This window comes from Danio aesculapii, chromosome 24 (genome assembly GCF_903798145.1).
Source record: "Danio aesculapii chromosome 24, fDanAes4.1, whole genome shotgun sequence".
NCBI lineage: Eukaryota > Metazoa > Chordata > Actinopteri > Cypriniformes > Danionidae > Danio > Danio aesculapii.
The window spans coordinates 12,772,135-12,791,236 of record NC_079458.1 but is presented as its reverse complement, the minus strand read 5'-3'; the positions used below and the strand labels follow the sequence as shown (position 1 = coordinate 12,791,236).

General features: G+C 36.1%; 1 protein-coding gene across 2 annotated transcripts in view; it reads left to right on the top strand.

Moving 5' to 3' along the window:
- Window positions 1–19,102, top strand: part of rnpc3 (RNA-binding region (RNP1, RRM) containing 3) — a 30,831-nt gene that overhangs the window by 4,495 nt on the left and 7,234 nt on the right. For both annotated transcript variants that reach the window (XM_056450543.1, XM_056450544.1), the window contains 5 exons: window positions 5,149–5,260; window positions 8,653–8,721; window positions 10,524–10,657; window positions 11,485–11,610; window positions 11,737–11,891. In XM_056450543.1, coding sequence (XP_056306518.1) covers window positions 5,149–5,260; window positions 8,653–8,721; window positions 10,524–10,657; window positions 11,485–11,610; window positions 11,737–11,891 — 596 coding nt within the window. The remainder of the gene's footprint in view (window positions 1–5,148; window positions 5,261–8,652; window positions 8,722–10,523; window positions 10,658–11,484; window positions 11,611–11,736; window positions 11,892–19,102) is intronic.

The following is a 19,102-nucleotide window of genomic DNA, read 5'->3' as shown; positions in this document are numbered from 1 at the left end:
AGACAGGCTAACACTCTCGGTTGACATCCTGCACCTGGTGTCAGCAGTTCAGACCCCGGTAACCCTGCAGGAAGTGCCCACAGCGAACAGAGGAAGAGGGAGAGTGGCTGTCACCATCCGTCTCATGTCCAATTACAGGCCCGTGTGTCAGAGTGTCTGTTCTGCGCTGACAGCCCGTCTGCTCTTGCCATGTGGTGGCACCAGGTGGCCTTTGATAAAGAGACCGTGGGCTAAGATATAATTTTTGCGGCGAGAAGCCCACGCCTCACCTTCACTTAACAAGCAGATCCGTGACACATTTTTATTTATTTAATTCTGCCAGAGCTGCTCGTGCACAGACTGGGTGTTTTTTTCAGTGGTGTGATGCTCTGAATGAAGTGCACACCGTTTCTATGATAGAAAACACAATCACATATTGAAACAGGCTTGACACTTGAAGTGTTTGGCAAATCAAACCAATTAACGAAAGATAAAGTGCATCATTTTTAACGTGTGATTGTTTTTTTTTTTTAGTGTTATTGATTTAAACTTCTTTTCAGAATTATTATTATTTTTTTTTTAATAAAAGTCTACAATAATCTATATCCACACAGTATAAGACCTCCAAACCTTCATCTATTTTGCTATCAATAGCAAACAAGGACATGCTAGAAACTTGCCAATTCATGCTACTGATATTTTAATCATGCTAGCGAAAAGAGGTTTGACACTTAAAGGTGCCATATACTGCATTGGTTTAATCATTAAATATACTGCGTTGGTTTAATAGTTAAATATACTGCATTGGTTTAATAGTAAATTGTTCTCTGATATCTACATCGTCGGTTTATGGCTTTGGTGTGTTCAAAAAATCTCTAGAAATAGTTTTATAAGCTCATTTATTACTCTGTAAAATACCCATTGAGTCAGAAGGTCCACAAATGACCATATATGGTTCGTGTCGTGAATATTACTGAGCTCCGCTCTAACGTGCCACACCTAAAGCTGGTTTATAATTTTGCGTCGAGTGATCGGCGGGACCCACGGCGCATGCCTTGCTCATTGCTGTGCTTCTGCGCGCTGTTTGTGTTGCTCTGCAATAACACTTTCGAAATGCTAGCTGGCAGTAGGTTTTTATGTCTCTCTGTGTCGTGTTTCTTCGCTGGTGTTTTGTTTTTTCTGAATGCTACCTTAATGTACAAGTAGCTAAAACTCGCTCATTCAGAGGCAGGAACAGGCGGACGTGCAACAACTTTAATAATAAGGTAAACACAAAACAAAACTTTCCATCGGGAGCTGCTTAACGGGACTCAACGCTTTTAAACACTCGCTTGAAGGGGTTCACGCGGTTCTTGGACCCGCCCACATTGGTTAGCGCTACCAAGCCGATCAATCATAGAGCTTGCGTTACGCGTCGTTGCAACATGTAGTTGAGTTTTTTGAGAGGTGGGCATCAGCATCGGAGTCAGCCATGGCTGCGCCGGAGCATACGCGTGCACTTGATGCAAAAGTGTAACTCTGCCTTTACACACACACACACACACACACACACACACACACACACACACACACACACACACACACACACACACACACACAGAGCATGATGTACGCTGAACACGGACAAATATTAACCCAATCAGAGTAACGTTAACCTATTTTGCTCACCAGATCTGTTGTGGATAAAGCCTAAGTTATAATTAAACTTAACAAAAGAGAGTGATGGAGATGTATCGTGTTGTATTTTGAAGCTAAAGTCAAAGAAAACACAGCCAGGACTTAGTATCAGCCCCTGCATGAACATATGACAGTTGAGTTGAGTGATTTGACACGATTCAGCATCTAAATGTGTTTGTTGAAACATACGCATTAAAGTTCACAATAAACACAATCAATTAACAAACGATTTAACTAAACATACCTTATGCTTCTTTGGAGTGGAGATGAATGAATGTGTAATCTGTAAATCTTGCATTTTGCATCGAGACAAGTTTGAAACATGCCTCGTGCTATCATTGTCCAGTAACGCACAGTAAAAATTTGGGGTTGCGTTTTCAAAATAAAATTCCCACATACTTAGTAAGTGAAATATAAGCTTGAAATAACCGAGGGAGCATAAAATGTTCAGTGTTGTATCACTAGAAAATGTTTACTTATCAAACGCAGCCTGAGATGTGCATATTAAAGATTTCCAAGCTTTTTTATGATCTCAAGAGCTGCGTATGAGTCTAAGTTCTCTTGATGATGTGGCTGCTCATCAGGTCTGGATGAATGACCTAAAGTAGGCCTACATGGAAATGCGGAGGGCATGGCCTGTGAGTCTCACCATAGTTTGTTTTGTCCTTTGATTGGCCCGTTGTCCACTTGGGTTTTACACTTATGGAATTTACATAAGAACCAGGAAACAGTAGTGTCTGAGGCTCATGGTATGTCCTTTTCCATATACTGATCACTTATTATTCTACTATGCCTTGGTAGACCCAAATTTTCTTTATAGTGCACCTTTAAAGCGTTTCGGTTGTGAGGGAAGTCCATCCAATTAAAGAGTATAAAATGCATATGTTTGAATTTAGGATTGTGTTTTTAGTGTTATTATTGTTTTAAACTCATTTTCATAAATATAAGCCTACAATAATCTATATCCACGCAGTACAAGACCTCCAGATCTTCATCTATTTAGCTATCAATAGCAAAAGTGCTATAAACTTGCTAATTCATGCTAATAATATGTTATCCATGCTAGCAAAGTCCCATTTTATGATAAAAATAAGCTAACCAAATTAGAGACATTTGAACAGTTATGTTAATTCATGCTAGAAACAGGCTAGCAGTATACAAATTCAATAAAATGTCAAATATTGAAATATGTCAGCAATGTTACATCATGTTAGAAACAGGCTAGCAACATATTCATTAATGTAACTATATGCTAAGCTTATTAGAAACACTAGTTATACAAACTATACATCACTATACAAAAAGGCTTATAGATGTATAATTGTATGCAGGATATAGTGGAGAAATTTTCAATTGATGAATTATTAATAATAATATTTTAATTGTTGTTGTTATTATTATTATTAATCAGATTTATGTTGATTGTATTAACAAGTATTGCAATTAGTATTGAATTCTTACTAAGTAAAATGTCTGTCTTGTTAAAAATTAAAAGTTGTTTAGTTTTATATCACCAGCAAATCATATACATTTATCGGCCACTTTATTAGGTACAGCTGTGCAACTTGATCTGCTGCAGTTCAAACTGAGCATCAGAACGGAGAAGAAAGGTGATTTAAGTGACTTTGAACGTGGCATGGTTGTTGGGGCCAGACAAGCTGGTCTGAGTATTTCAGAAACTGCTGATCTACTTGAATTTTCACGCACAACCATCTCTAGGGATTACAGAGAATGGTCCGAAAAAGAGAAAATATCCAGTGAGGGGCAGTTCTGTGGGCGCCTTGTTGACGCCAGAGGTCAGAGGAGAATGGCCAGACTGTTTTGAGCTGATAGATTGGCAACAATTACTCAAATAACCACTCATTACAACCACAGTATGCAGAAGAGCATCTTTGAATGCACAACACATCGAACCTTGAGGCGGATGGGCTACACCAGAATCAGAATCAGAATCAGAATCAGTTTTATTGCCAAGTGTGCTTCACACACACAAGGAATTTGTTTTGGCTACAGAAGCTTCCAGTGTACATAAAGTGACAAGTGACAACACAAAATAATAACAAAACAAAAAAATAAAATAATAATAAAAAATGATGAACATTAAACAGATGCGGTTAGTGAAGAAACCTGGATGTTGAGTTGTATGTACAGATTGTTATAAATATACAGGTTATAAGGTGCTGTGTACAAGTGCGAATGTAGAGAGTATTGCATTGTATATTGATATAAGGTGCTGTGTACAAGTGCGTATGAGAAAGTATTGCACATATTTATTGCACAGTAGGGGAATATTTAACTGTTCATGAGGTAGACAGCCTGAGGAAAGAAACTTTTCCTGTGTCTGGCTGTTTTTGTGCTTGGTGCTCTGAAGCGCCGACCAGACGGTAACAGTTCGAACAGGTAGTGTGCTGGGTGTGAGGCGTCCAGAGTGATTTTGCGAGCCCTTTTACTCACTCTGGAAGAGTACAGTTCTTGAAGTGTAGGAAGGGTTGTGCCAGTGATTCGTTCAGCAGTCCGGACTATTCGCTGTAGTCTACGGAGGTCGGTTTTGGCAGCTGAGCCGAACCAGATGGTGATTGAAGTGCAGAGGATGGATTGGATGACAGCTGAGTAGAACTGTACGAGTAGCTCCTGTGGCAGGTGGCAGGCACCAGCAGTATACTACACTCCTGTCAGCTAGGGGCAAAAGGGGTTCCAAACTGGTAAGGTGTACCTAATAAAGTGGCCGGTGAGTGTAAATGTGTGAAATATATTGTGTGAAAATTCCATTCACCACTTGCATTGCAGTGGTCAGAGAAATTACATTATCTTAGTATAATCATAGAAAATGACAATATAAACTTCAGCCAACACAAAACAACAACAGCAAACTTCAGTGCCATTAGCTAGCCTTTGCTGGTAGCTTGACAGGTAGTTATTTGATGCTGGTAGTTATTTGATAATGATGAAAACTTGCTCACCATTTTCTCACCCCCAGGTTCTTTCAAAATCATATGAGTTTCTTTTTTTTTCTGCTGAACGCAAAAGAAAATATTTTAAAGAATTTTGATATCCAAAAAGTCCCCACTGACTTCCATAGGAGTTTTTTCCCCCTGCTCAGCTGTGTCAGTTTGGTTATCTCAAAAAAATTTGTGTTACCAACAGTTTGTTTACTTTGAAAATACCTGTGTGTTTATCAAAAGAAAGAAACTCAAACAGGTTTGTAACAAGTGGATGGAGAGTAAACGTTGACAGAATTTTCATTTGTGTGTGAACTATCCCTTTCTTTTGTAGCTGTTTTCCCACACTGAACGCAGGTGTGTTTTACAGGCGTGGGCATTTACAAAACACTGCCAAATGTTTGTACCTCGCTCTTATATTTACGCTTCACTATTATGTTCATGCATTTTGTCACAGCTTGCATTTCTGGAAATGTTTTCCTGTCTCCTCTCCGAAGCTAACGACTGGCAATTTTTCATGTATGCTTTTTTTTCTTCTCCCTTTTTCCCGCAGGTTGAAATTTCAAACAAATCCAACGCTGAAATATTTATATCCTCCTCCTTCAAGTGGAATTTTGACAAACATCACACACACACTTCTGAGTGTGCCCAAGTTCTACGTTCAAGTGAGTGGAGGCTACAAAGGCTGTTTTTTTCTTATCATTTTTCTTTTGTTTTATTTATCAGTTCATGTTAGGAATGTGTAAACATGCACATCTAGCCACCTTTATCTGCATTTATGCCTCAAATTATGGATTGCGCTTGCTGTTTGGGGAACTGCCATTCAAAAAGACTGAAGCAAATCATTTTAAAGGGGACCTATTATGCCCTTTTTACAAAATGTAAAATAAAACTCTGATGTCCCTGGAGTGCGTGTGTGAAGTTTCACCTCAAAAGACCTTACAAATAATGAACTGAATAGAACTGAACTGAACTAAACTGAAAACTGAACTGACACTGTTTCAATTCACAATAATCTTCTATTTGAAGCTGCTTTGACACAACCTACATTGTAAAAGTGCCATACAAAATAAGAATTGAATTGAATAATGTTTTATGCAGTGCATCCGGAAAGTATTCATAGCGCTTCAGTTTTTCCACATTTTTTTATTTTACAGCCTTATTCCAAAATGGATTACATTCATTTATTTCCTCAGAATTCTACACACAATACCCCATAATGACAATGTGAAAAAAGATTTTTTGAAATTGTTGCAAATTTATTAAAAATTAAACAGCTGAAAAATCACATGTAAATAAGTATTCACAGCCTTTGCCGTGAAGCTCTAAATTGAGCTCAGGTACATTCTTGTTTCCACTGATCATTCTTGAGATGTTTCAGCAGCTTAATTGGAGTTCAATTGTGGTAAATTCAGTTGATTGGACATGATTTGAAAACGCATACACCCATCTATATAAGGTCCCAGGGTTGACGGTGCATGTCAAAGCACAAACCAAGCATAAAGACAAAGGAATTGTCTGTAGACCTCCGAGACAGGATTGTCTCGAGGCAGAAGGATGGGGAAGGTTACAGAAAAAATTCTGCTGCTCTGACAGTCTCAATGAGCACAGTGGCCTCCGTCATCTATAAGTGGAAGATGTTTAGAACCACCAGGACTCTTCCTAGAGCTGGCCGGCCATCTAAGCTGAGTGTTCGGGGGAGAAGGGCCTTAGTCAGGAAGGTGATCAATAACCCGATGGACACTTTGTCTGAGCTCCAGCTTCTTCTGTAGAGAGAGGAGAACCTTACAAAAGGACAACCATCTGTGCAGCAATCCACCAATCAGGCCTGTATGGTAGAGTGGCCAGACGGAGGCCACTCACCACCTGGAATTTGCCAAAAGGCATCTGAAGGACTTTTAGACCATAAGAAACAAAATTTTCAGGTCTGATGAGACAAAAATTGAACTCTTTGCAGTGAATGCCAGGTGTTACGTTTGGAGAAAACCAAGCATGGTGAAGCATGGTGGTGGCAGCATCATGCTGTGGGGATGTTTTTCAGCAGCAGGAACTGGAAGACTAGTCAGGATAGAGGGAAAGATGAATGCAGCAATGTACAGAGACATCTTCAATAAACACCTGCATCAGAGTGCTCTTGACGTCAGACTTGGGTCATTGTTCATCTTCCAGCAGGACAATGACCCAAAGCACGCAGCCAAAATATCCATAGAGTGGCTTCACAACAACTCGGTGAATGTCCTTGAGTGGCCCAGTCAGAGCCCAGACCTAGATCCTATTGGACATCTCTGGAGAGATCTGAAAATGGCTGTACACCGTCGATTCCCATCCAACCTGATAGAGCTTGAGAGGTACTGCAAAGAGGAATGAGCAAAAATTCCTAAAGACAGGTGTGCCAAGCTCATATTAAAAAAAAATCGAGGCTGTAATTGCTGTCTAAGGTGCATCATTAAAGTATTGAGCAAAGGCTGTGAATACTGATGTACATGTGATTTTTCAGGCTTTTTATTTCCGGATGCACTGTATATCCTATATAGTCCTTAATATAAAATTCAAAATCTGGATTGTCATGCTTAATTGTTTTGTATATTCACTGTAAAAGCTCTGTATACCATACATCTGCAAGTAAATGTATGCTATCAATATCTAACAAATAAATAAATAAAAAGTTAGGCTATGTAACCCATATATGTAATTAAAATAAAGCTACATGCATTCATTGTGCTTTTTCCCTCCAGATCATTTTTTTCTTTCCACTCTACTGTACAGTATTATGTGACATGTCTGTAATATTGTTGTAAGTGGCTTTAAATGGGACCTATAATGAAAAAAAAACACTTTTATGAGGCATTTAAGCACAGTTGTGTGGCAACAGTGTGTGAATATATCCAGCCTCTAATGCTAATTATTAATTAATTATATTTTTTTATAAACGCACTTTATAAAAACAGTCTGCAGAAACACTTTGATTGACATTCTCCCTTTGTATGTGTCATCAGAGAGGGAAAGCCCCACCCATTAGCAACAATCTCTCCCTCATTAGCATAAACAGCCCTGAGTGTGAAGCAGCAGTCCGTCATTAGAGTTTCCACCTGCTGAAGATAATGTCAGCCACTAAGAGGCATCATAAATGTGAAACTAATGAACACCGTAGTCTCCATAGACTGCCTTCTTCTGACAAGTTTTTTACAGAGATAACATTAGTCCTGTTTTGAATCACATTGGCATTTGAGGCTCTACTCCCTTTTAAAAAGAGCACAATTTTATTTCAATTAAAAGTGACAGTCACCAAACTGGCATAATTAGTTTCAAAGCCTAAAAGGGGCCATTTCAGTTATAAAACATCACTTATTGCGTATTTTGAGCTGAAACTTCATATACACACTCTATTTAATTTACATATTGTAGAAAGGGCTATAATGGGTCCCCTTTAAATATTAGATGGATGAGTTATGAAGAGAATAATGACACCTGGTTGTTAGGAGTTTAACAGAAATTACTTCCGTAATTTGTGCAAAGCATCATGGAGCAGTGGATATGATACAACCGTTTGTGCGTATCAGTATCTCTCTCCCCGTCTTTGAGGTTTTCAGTTCATATCAGGTAAAAGACAGTTCTCACTTTGCTCTACCAGAGTGGCACTAATGTGATTTTTCTTCTGAATCCAGTCCAGCATTTAAAACATCAAACCACAATATTTGGATGGAATTATTCTGATGGTATTAATATCACACTCATGTGGGAGGGAGGGATGAGTGATGTATTTAACATTTTCCCTTAAGCTACACTGCGCCGCTTTGTTAAAGCACCAGGGAGACCAAATCATTTCATAAACTTGCCTTTTGGTGGCGCTAGCTTTCTGGGAAACAGGCTGGCAGTTTAAACGCATTACATCTGTTGCTCAGAGAGCCTGAATATATTCCTACGCAGCAATCTGGATTACATATGGAGCCAGGGTCACAATTAATGTTTGTGTCCAAGAAATATGCCATAACAGGTGTGTGGAAATGACACATACACACTCTCACTTTCCTCTATCTGATGAACTTGTTCTCCACAGGTTCTTCACCTGATGAATAAGATGAACCTGCCGTCTCCGTTTAGGCCGGTGACAGCTCCTCCACCAATGGTAAGTTGGTGTTATGCCCTTTTGTAAATGTTAACTCAGGGCAGCATGGTGATAAATGTATATAATGTGAGTCACATCATCTCGAATATAAGTCCAACTCAACCTTGATGCTTTGCTTTCCACTGAATCCCATTAATGTAGGGGCTCTGCTAATATTGATGGGCTATAGATAGATTATACATAAAATATAGATTATTAGATAAATTAATTATTAAAAACAACATTTCATAAAATTATTATGTTTATTATTATTATTATTATTATTATTATTATTATTATTATTATTATTATTATTATTAAAATATGCATTAAAAATATTTAATACCATAATTTTTTATTAATCAAAACGTTTAAAATATCAACAATTAACTGACCAAAAGTTTTAATATTTAATTTTCTTTTTTTTTAAACCAATAATTTCAAGAAAGTTCTGCAGGGTGTCCGCGGGGTCTTAAAAGGTCTTAAATTCACAGGAATATTGTGTTGTTGGTCTTAAATAGTTTTAAACTGGTCCTAATTTTAAGTCTAAAGTTACCCAATCAGGCCGACACTCAACTAATCACCAACAAACTATCTAAATAATATAGGAAAAGAAAACTAAAACAATTACATCATAATAGCAGCAATATATATCTTTACATAACTTTCCATTTACACAAAAACTATTTACAGAAGAAATTGAGTGGACATATTTTTTATAACTAGGGAGGAAACTTAAGGTTTTATACCAGAAACGCATTAGGTTGAATAGAAGTTATACTCCGTTCATTTGGACCTAATAGAATTATTAGCCCCCCTGTTTATTTTTTTCCCCAATTTCTGTTTAACAGAGAGAAGATTTTTACATAATACATAATTTTACATAATAGTTTTAATAAATCATTTTTAATAACTGATTTATTGTAGCTTTGCCATGAGGACAGTAAATAATATTTTACTAGAGATTTTAAGACATTTCTTTACAGCTTAAAGTGACATTTAAAGGCTTAACTAGGTTAATTAGGTTAGCTAGGCAAAGATAATTAGGCAAGTTATTAAAAATATAGCTTAAAGGGGCTAATAATTTTGACCTTAAAAAAATTTTTAAATTGCTTTTATTCTAGCCGAAAAAAAACCAAATAAGACTTTCTCCAGAAGAAAAAATATTATCAGACATACTGTAAAAATTTCCTTTCTCTGTTAAACATAATTTGGGAAATATTTAAAAAAGAAAAAAATCTAATTCTAATTTCAACTGTATATATTTTTCATTATTCCTGTAATTTTCTTCATTATAAATTCACTTTTAACTGTGCTAAACTTGTCAGTTAAAAAAATTCAAAAAGAAACATGAAAAAAAAGTAAATGAGTTTCTTGTTTTGGCACATTAAAATATCTGGTTAAGAAATAACTACATTTGGTTTTTTCCAATTTCATTGGTCCAACCAGACCATTACAAAAAATCCTTAGTGCTTAGCCCCATATAAGTCTAAAATCTCATTCATAATGGTCTTAAAAGGATCTAAAAAAGTCTTAAATTTGACTGGAAACCTGCAGAAACCCTGTTCTGGCCAAAACAAACTCCAATAAATAATAAAACATGAACAAACAAACTTAAGACACACTTGTAAACCACTGTATGCTTAAACTTGATATTTATTGATTGTTATTTTTAGGCACTTTAATAAATTAAATTTAATAAATAAATAAAAAATCTAATAATAATAAAAATATATATATATCTTTTTGATAGTTTTGATGTGATGATCTGCATGGCTGTGTGAATGAGCTGTTGAGAAAATGTAACCCACTCGTCTGTACAGTTTCAGTTTGAGATGCCTTCAGGCCCGCTGCCTCCACCTTTCCCCCCTGAAAACCCTCCTCTTCCTGAGCATGACGAGTCCGGAAGCGAAGAAGAGTCCGAGTATGAAAGCGGAGATGAAGAGGAGAAAGAGAGGTAGCTGGTTTCACTCCTTTCTCTTTTCTTTATCTATATCTATATCTTTAATGCTTATGAAAGATGCTTAGGATTTATACAAGTGTGCATTCAAAGCTAATGTCAAAACAAACAAAAAAACCCTATCAAACTAGTTAATATTTATAATATTATAATATTTATAGCATAAACTAGCTGTAAACATGTTGAAAGTGTAATGCTGAAAAGTCAAAGACGTCACGTTGTTCCAGCCCACACAGACATCCAATCTCCACTCTGGATTTTAAACAAAATACAGATCAGTGTAAAATATTTCTCAGTATTTTCTCAGTCTCTCACTCCCTCCATACATCTTGTTTTGACCTCCTTCAGGCGGGATCAAGCGTAAATAGGGCGTCCCCTGTAATTCAGATCCTGGTTGTAGTGTCAGATTTATTTATCCATGATAACCAATGCACCAGCACAAAAACACACTCAGCAAAACATCATTATCACAAACCCCAGTGCTGAATAAATAAGTCATATTTTTTTCTAGGCTTACAATAAACCTTACAGCACGATTTCTCTGGCACACAGACTGATTTCGTCTGCCACATCTTGAATGTAAAAACAATCTCTTGTGAATATCTAAAAATAACTATGGTAGTATTTTATTTTCTCTTTCTAACGAAGCATCACCAGCATTGGCACGTTTTCTCATTGACAGACTGTCAGCCTTCAATATGGCAGCGACTGAAAGCTGCAGGAGTGTTCAGTTTGTTTCTTTCATTGCCACGTTTTGCCTGCCTGTGTTCAAAAGCCATACATGTTTAATAGCTTCTCACTTCTTCTCCCTGCGTTCCGCAAAGGATGATCAGACTGATGGGCCTTGTTAACCAGCCATGCAAAAGACCGCTGAGAACAAAGACTTCATCCAAGAGAAAGAAACCCAAACTCAAAGACCTCCTGTTTATTCCCAAACCGGATTCCCATGGGTAAATTGTCAGCTGTCTAGCAGAATCTTCCTTATCATTAATTAACTACAACAAAACAGCACCTTAGAGTTTCAAAACATGCTTTCAACAATACAAAGAGATCGGCTGATGTGTTGTGTCTTTTAGTCCATCAGGTCCAGTCCTGCAGCCGGCGGATGTGTTTGAGCAACCTCATGCACTTGGACAGAAAAAAATAGAGTTTCATATATCGTCTGAGGTGTCCGCCATCCTCGAGGGGCCTGGAGAGAATCTAAAGCCACCATTCGCAGATGCAACTGAAGGTAAGGCTCCATGTCCCCAGCCATTTCTTTTTTGTTTTCCATTTTACTAGATATTTTTCAAGACACTAGTATTCAGCTTAAAGAGCAGTTTAAAGGGTTAACAAGGTTATTTAGGTTAATTTGGCAAGTCATTGTAGAACAGAGGTCTGTCTAGATCAGTGGTCCTCAACCATATTGGTCAATTGGTACCAGACCACACAAGAAATCATTAATTATTTCAATTTTATTTATTATCTGAGTCGGAGCGATCTTTAATTATGAAAAATGTTTTATTTTGAAAAATGACTGTATTCTCTCGCTTACATATCAGTCACTTGAGCGCCCTAATTTATTGTGGTTTGCACAAGTTTATTATTTTTTTCTTTTATTTTTTTAAATATTACCCAAATGATGTTTAACAGAGCAAGGACATTTTCACAGTATGTCTGATAATATTTTTTCTTCTGGAGAAAGTCCTATTTGTTTTATTTTTTCTAGAATAAAAGCAGTTTTTAAATTTTAATAAACAATTTTAGGGTCAAAATTATTAGCTCCTTTAAGCTTTATTTCTTTTCGATTGTCTACAGAACAAACTATCATTATACAATAACTTGCTTAATTACGCTAACCTGCATAGTTAACCTAATTAACCTATTAAGCCTTTAAACTAGTTAAGCCTTTAAATGTCACTTTAAGCTGTATAGAAGTGTCTTGAAAAATATGTAGTAAAATATTATTTACTGTCATCATGGCAAAGATAAATTAAATCAGTTATTAGAAATTATTATGTTTAGAAATATGTTGAAAAAAATCTTTAACTGTATATATACATATAATAAGTATTACACCAACTACTACTACAGAAATTACTAATACTACTACTACTATTACTGCTGCTGCTACTACATCCACAATGACTACTGCAATGTCTACTACTACAACGACTGCTACTACTGATACTATTACAACATCTACTACAACCAAAGGCTCTAGAATAGTCACTCGTATACTTTTAAATGGGGAAAAGTGTAACTGTCAATATGGCGAATGAATCCCCGCCTTCTAGTACAGGAAACAATCAGCGATCGCTATATGGTGAATAAAAAACACCTTCTAGTACAATAGCCAATCAGCGATCGCTATAGAATGACGATTCTCCAAGGGAGGGGCTTGGACCAGATGTGAGCTTCTGCAACCAGCTTCAGCTTATATGGAATATACACATTTCGGTAGACTAATTATCTCAGACAAACACAGAACACACAAACACTGCAGTGCTTTGGAATTTTCTCCATAAATAAAACTTGCATTGTGTATTGAGTGACAGCAATGTTTTGTCAGCTTGCCATCCTCTGAGAAAATGTTTGATGGTCGCCTAGCAACCTATGAACCTCCCACCCATGGTCCGTGGTAAAATTATCAAGCGTTCACTGGTCCGCGGTCGAGTTTAGGGACCACTGCTATAGACAATCGAAAAAAATATTGCTTAAATAAAACCTTAAAATGGTTTTTAGAAAATTTAATAAAACCTAAAAAATGTAGCTGAAATAAAACAAATCAGACTTTCTCCAGAACAAAAAATATTATAAAAAAAAAATACCATAAAAATTCCTTACTCTGTTAAACATCATTTGAGAAATATTTGAAAAAGAAAAAAATTCACAGGAGGGCGAATGATTGTGTTTTTCTTATTTTAATTTGGTTCAGGGTTATAATGTTGAATTTGCAGATGCAACCCAAGGTAAGGCTCCATGTCCCACGCCAATTTTTTTTTCCCATCCTATCATCCATTTATCTATCCACCTGCATCACCAAACGTGCCCCGGGTTCACCCATCCATCCTGAGCGGACCTGCTCAATTAACACAGCAATTAGCCCTGAGAATAGTGACTCAGCTGGAGAGAAGATTTAATGTATCGGGCTGTCAGCAGGCCGAGCTGCTCTCAGCATGAGGTGCGGAGACCCTCCCCTGCGTCAGGATAACCCTGAAACTTTATTCGGGAATCAAGAATGACGGAACCATCAAACTAAATTACAATACCTATAGAAAACCTTCATACCCTGTGAAAATCTATACCTTTCCTCAAATTACACCCTGCTAACAAAAGACCTTCGGGATAACGTTGTAGAAAGCCACAGGTTAGGAGAAGGACACAAAAACATTTCAAAGGCTAAAAAAGTTATTTGGAATGGGATTTGATTTCAGACTGTATGACAAATAAAGGCAGGGTGCAAATTATGGGAGAGCCAGGAGGAGCTCCGTTCCCCTAAATAAGCCACAGGCTCCCCTGAAACATGATTTCTGAAATTTCGGGGGGGTCTCAAAAAATATTGTCAACGGGTTATTTAGATGTGCGGTTTCAGTATTGTGTAATGTGATCATGGATTATTATGTGTAAAAGTGCAAAAATATCATTCATTCATGCATGACGGCAATTTATACCTCACTTAAAAAAAAAAAGATAACTACACATTATTCTTGTCATGAGCATCCAGGTGTGGGGGGCGCTGAGGAGCAAAGTGCAGTCATGTCAAAGACCGACAGCCACTGCTTATTCATTTTCCGAAACAAATGATGTGACATTGTGTTTCGTTTTATTCGAAATGTCCTTAATGTCATCATCTTGAGCTTATAGAGCGAATAGAAAAATGATAGGCTACATGGCAAGGTCATTTTTATATATATATATATATAGATAGATAGATAGATAGATAGATAGATAGATAGATAGATAGATAGATAGATAGATAGATAGATAGATAGATAGATAGATAGATAGATAGATAGATAGAAATGAATGTATTCCTCTCACAGAAGCACTGCAGGTAAAATTAGACAACAATGTTCTGTTGCTTAGGCTGCTGTTGTTTGTGCAGGTAAAAATAAATCTCTCAAAAGATATTTTCAAGGGTCAAAGAAAGTTATTGATGGAAAAACAAGTACTTTTAGCGTGAAAGTAAACTGGATTACTTTGTTAGTTACAATTATATAAATATATTTGGTTATATATTGCTATTTAAGGACAGGGATCCTGTGTCTTATATAGCCTACATTGTGGCAAGGGACTCAGATCATTCAGATCAAAGCAACCCCCCACCCCCAAAAGGGCCACGGTATAGTTCGAACACTGAATAAAGGCATTATTTCAAAGGGTATGAGGGTTTTTTCTATAGGCACTGTAATTGCACTAGAAATTTTTACCTGGAGTGTTTAAAAAAACATCTCGGGGAAATACATCTTAATTCATATATTCATGCAATCTCATTCTATTTCCATGCAGTGTTTATAAAAAATATGTGAAATCTGAGCTAAAAAATAGCTTTTTTTTTATATTTGAACCACAGATCAATTATTATTTTAAAGATTGTGATCTTGATTCAAACACTCATGCTATCTTATTCCAATTGACAATAGTTTCATTTTTTTTGTTAAACCATTGAAACCAAAGTCTTGTATGGTCAAAATTTCACATTAGAACTTGGGTAGGAATTTAAAGTTGAAAGAATAATTCTTGCATCTATGAAAATGTACTCACTATTTACTACCCCTCAATTTTCAAATGAGTTTCCATCTGTTGAACACAAAAAATGATATTTTGAAGAAAGCTGAAACTATTGACTTCTATAGTAAGAAAACAAATATAATGGAAGTGAATGGTTACAGGTACTCTTTGTAATTAAATAATCCTGGAAAACATTCAACAAAAACATTAAGTGTTTTTAGCACTGATAATAAGACTCATTTAGAATCACTCTGTGAAATATGTAGTAGCTGTGGTTGGCAGAAATGTGCAGTCATGAAATTTCTGGTATATCATAGAATTTTAAAAGGTCTACTCCAGACATTGAAAGTCAGAGAATTATATATATATATATATATATATATATATATATATATATATATATATATATATATATATATATATATATTTGTCAAATTCATGGAATAGTGTAGATTTTTTTTTTAATTTCCATCAGTTAATATGCACATTTTCTGTACAGTTTTTTTTTTTTTTTAACATTTTGACATGTTTTGGTTATGGCTAGGATATTTTTTTTTTAGTGCTGTTTTGATCCTTTTCCGCCAGTCGGGCGGCAATCACTAAAGTCAAACACAGTCACTAGTTTTGTGTCTGCTTATTACTTAAATAACAGCTGTCTGTTGTTGTTGCTGTTGTTATTATTATTATAGGTCATAGAAATACAGATTTTTAGTGAGGGATAAGACAGGAAATTTGACATTTGGCTAAAAAGCCGACAGCTGTTGAGATGATATAATGCCAATATACCAACTAAGTAACACTAAAAAATTTTTTGTATCTCTATAATACACTGACAGCCATCCATCAGAGCAAACCATCATTATACAATGACTTGCCTAATTACCCTAACTTGTCCAAATAACCTAATTAAGTCTTTAAATTGCACTTTAACTGAATGCTATTATAATAAAAATATCTAGTAAAATATTATGTACTGTCATCATGGCAAAGATAAAAGAAATCCGTTATTAGAAATTAGTTATTAAAACTAATATGTTTAGAAATTTGTTCTTCTTTCCATTAAACAGAAATTGGGGAAAAATATAAAGGTGTCTAATCTTTTAGGAAGGTTAATAATTCTGACTTCAACTGTATATACTATATATAGTTTTGATCTTCAGTTTTAGCATAGCTTTTAGATTTGTTGCTTTGTTAACCATTACAATTATTACTTTAACTATTATAAGTACTGACACTCAGAGAGAAAAAAAGTCATCCTCTGCACTCAAATTGAGCTCTCCAGGCTTCTGTTTACTTTATCTTCCTGTTTGTTTTCCATTAATTTCTATGAGCAAAAGCGAAGATGGAAAAGCTTTCAAAGTCAAAGACAAGCAGCTCTTCCTAACCCTCTTTAAAAAAAAAAAAGGAAACGAGCACAGGGCTCAAAGTTATTTCCATTACGCTCACGTTCAACAGATAAACAATACATTTAAATGACAAGACACGTCAAAGGAACCTCTCTGAGGGAAAGTTATCAGCACTTCCTGCTCTAGTACACATTAGCCACTAGATCTGTCAGACAAGTTTCCAGAGGATTTGTGTAGCCTCGCTGCTTCCCATAATTCCTCATATGCGTTTGCTTACGGCTTACTGCCAACTGCCAGGTGACATCTCCGACTGCGCTATGAAAGAACCTGAAAGGAAACCCCACAGAGCGTGACCCCTCACAAACACACCAGTGTCACCCTCAGAGATTAATACACTCGCCTAGTTTTTTTTTTTCTTTTCCCCCCGACATGGGTTTTTCATTTTATCTGTATTTACCTGCTTTTCTTTATCGATTACAAGAATCAATTTTGCTCTCGTGCACAACAGGAAAACACTGTTGCACCATTGTTTGAGTTTGTCTTGAATATTCTGAGTACTGTTGTCAAAAGCATTGATGTTTAGATGTGATTTGATGGTGAAATACTTAAAATGATATGTTAAAGCCAGTGTTGGTTTAACTAGTGATTGTAATTTAATTACCTTTCCACTTAAAAAGTAAAGTAAGGGATTACTCTTCATTTTAAGCTAATTTAATAATAATTTAGTTATCTATACTAAGCTTAAATACACTACCTGATGTAGTTGTAAGGGCAACAAACAGTAACTTGACTTCTAGTTGATCATTTGGAAAAGTGTCAGAAGGTAGACTTTTCTGATGAATCATCTGTTGAACTGCATCCCAATCATCACCAATACTGCAGAAGACCTACTGGAACCCACATGGACCCAAGATTCTCACAGAAATTTACAATGCACATTAAGACAAGTTTTGATATTCCAGTTTTTCATTCGGAATTGTAGTATTATAAAGTACTATAAAGGTTTCCAACTGGCGAACGACATGATTTAGTTGTTTATCTTTAAAGGGGTGGTCCACTGCGATATCATATTTGAAACTTTAGTTGGTGTGTAATGTAGCTGTGTGAACATAAACAACATCTCTGAGTGTAACATGCTCAAAGCTCAATGCAAAGGGAAACATTGGCTTTTACAGAGTTAGCTTAGCAAAGCCTACAGCGAACGATCTTGTGGACTACAAAAAAATACATCCGGGCTAGTGAAATCATAAGGGCTTTCGGTTACACACAGCGAAGGGGTGTGTGCAGAGGCGCTGTAATGTTATAACAGAGAAAGCTAAAAATGTTGTCCAAACGCTGCTAATTCCACAGAGCGTGTTCTGTTTCTGTATTAGGGCTTCCAAAGGACATGATACAAAGAGAGAAGTGCATACAATTTAATTTTAATTATGTTTCAGAGAATTATAAAATATCTATATCTAGCATTTGACAGAAGACAGCTTCCAGAATCGCTCTCAGTTCAGTGCTGGATTCGGTTAAAAACTCTAACCGATGAAGCTGTGGGTTGTGAGCCACAACCTGTGTTTTTATTTGTTAAAATTGATCAATTACGTGCACAGTGTCTAGCGTTACAGGTATATTGTTGCAAGGATGTAAATTATGAGAAATGCTGTTTGGCAGCGCTAACAGTTTAGCTACAAATTCATATTTATCAGTCAAACTGCTGTAAACACCCACAATCCTCAGCAGCGCTGCAGTGTCTCTCTATGCGGCCACTTTCCGTTCATTCTACATCTCAAATAACAAACTCGCAAAAGATATGTGAACGTTTCATATTACCTACACATGCTTAATCCGAATATATGTGAAAGACACTTGTCAGATTTTATTTTAGAGAGCAGGCGTGCGGTTCAGCTTTGTGCTCTTCATTTTCTGCTTGACTCGGGCAAACTGATACGGCTGTTTACACAGCGCAAAAGTATATGCTTGCAGGGGTGTGACATGGTGATGTGTATGGAAGGTAAATCCTGCCAATTTTAAATAAATCGAATAAACATTGGTAATTAAAATGAAAACCAGATTACAATTTCATTATAAAACACTGTTCGCAAAATATCAGCCAAAATTGAAAATAAAATGAAATGATTTAATTAAAATTTTCACTGTGACAACACATCGTCCCTGTCAAATCTTTCCGCCTCAAGACTGCCAATTTTAAAATCAAAAAGCCAAACTGAAAAATAAAATGCAAACATTGTTTTTACAAAGCTTGTTATTTATGTTCACGCTATAATAGTGACACAATTTTGTATAATAGTGACACTTTAATTTCAGTTTTCATTTTTGATTTCAATTTCAACTTCAACCTGTATGCAAAGAGCTTAAAATAACATGTAAAATAACA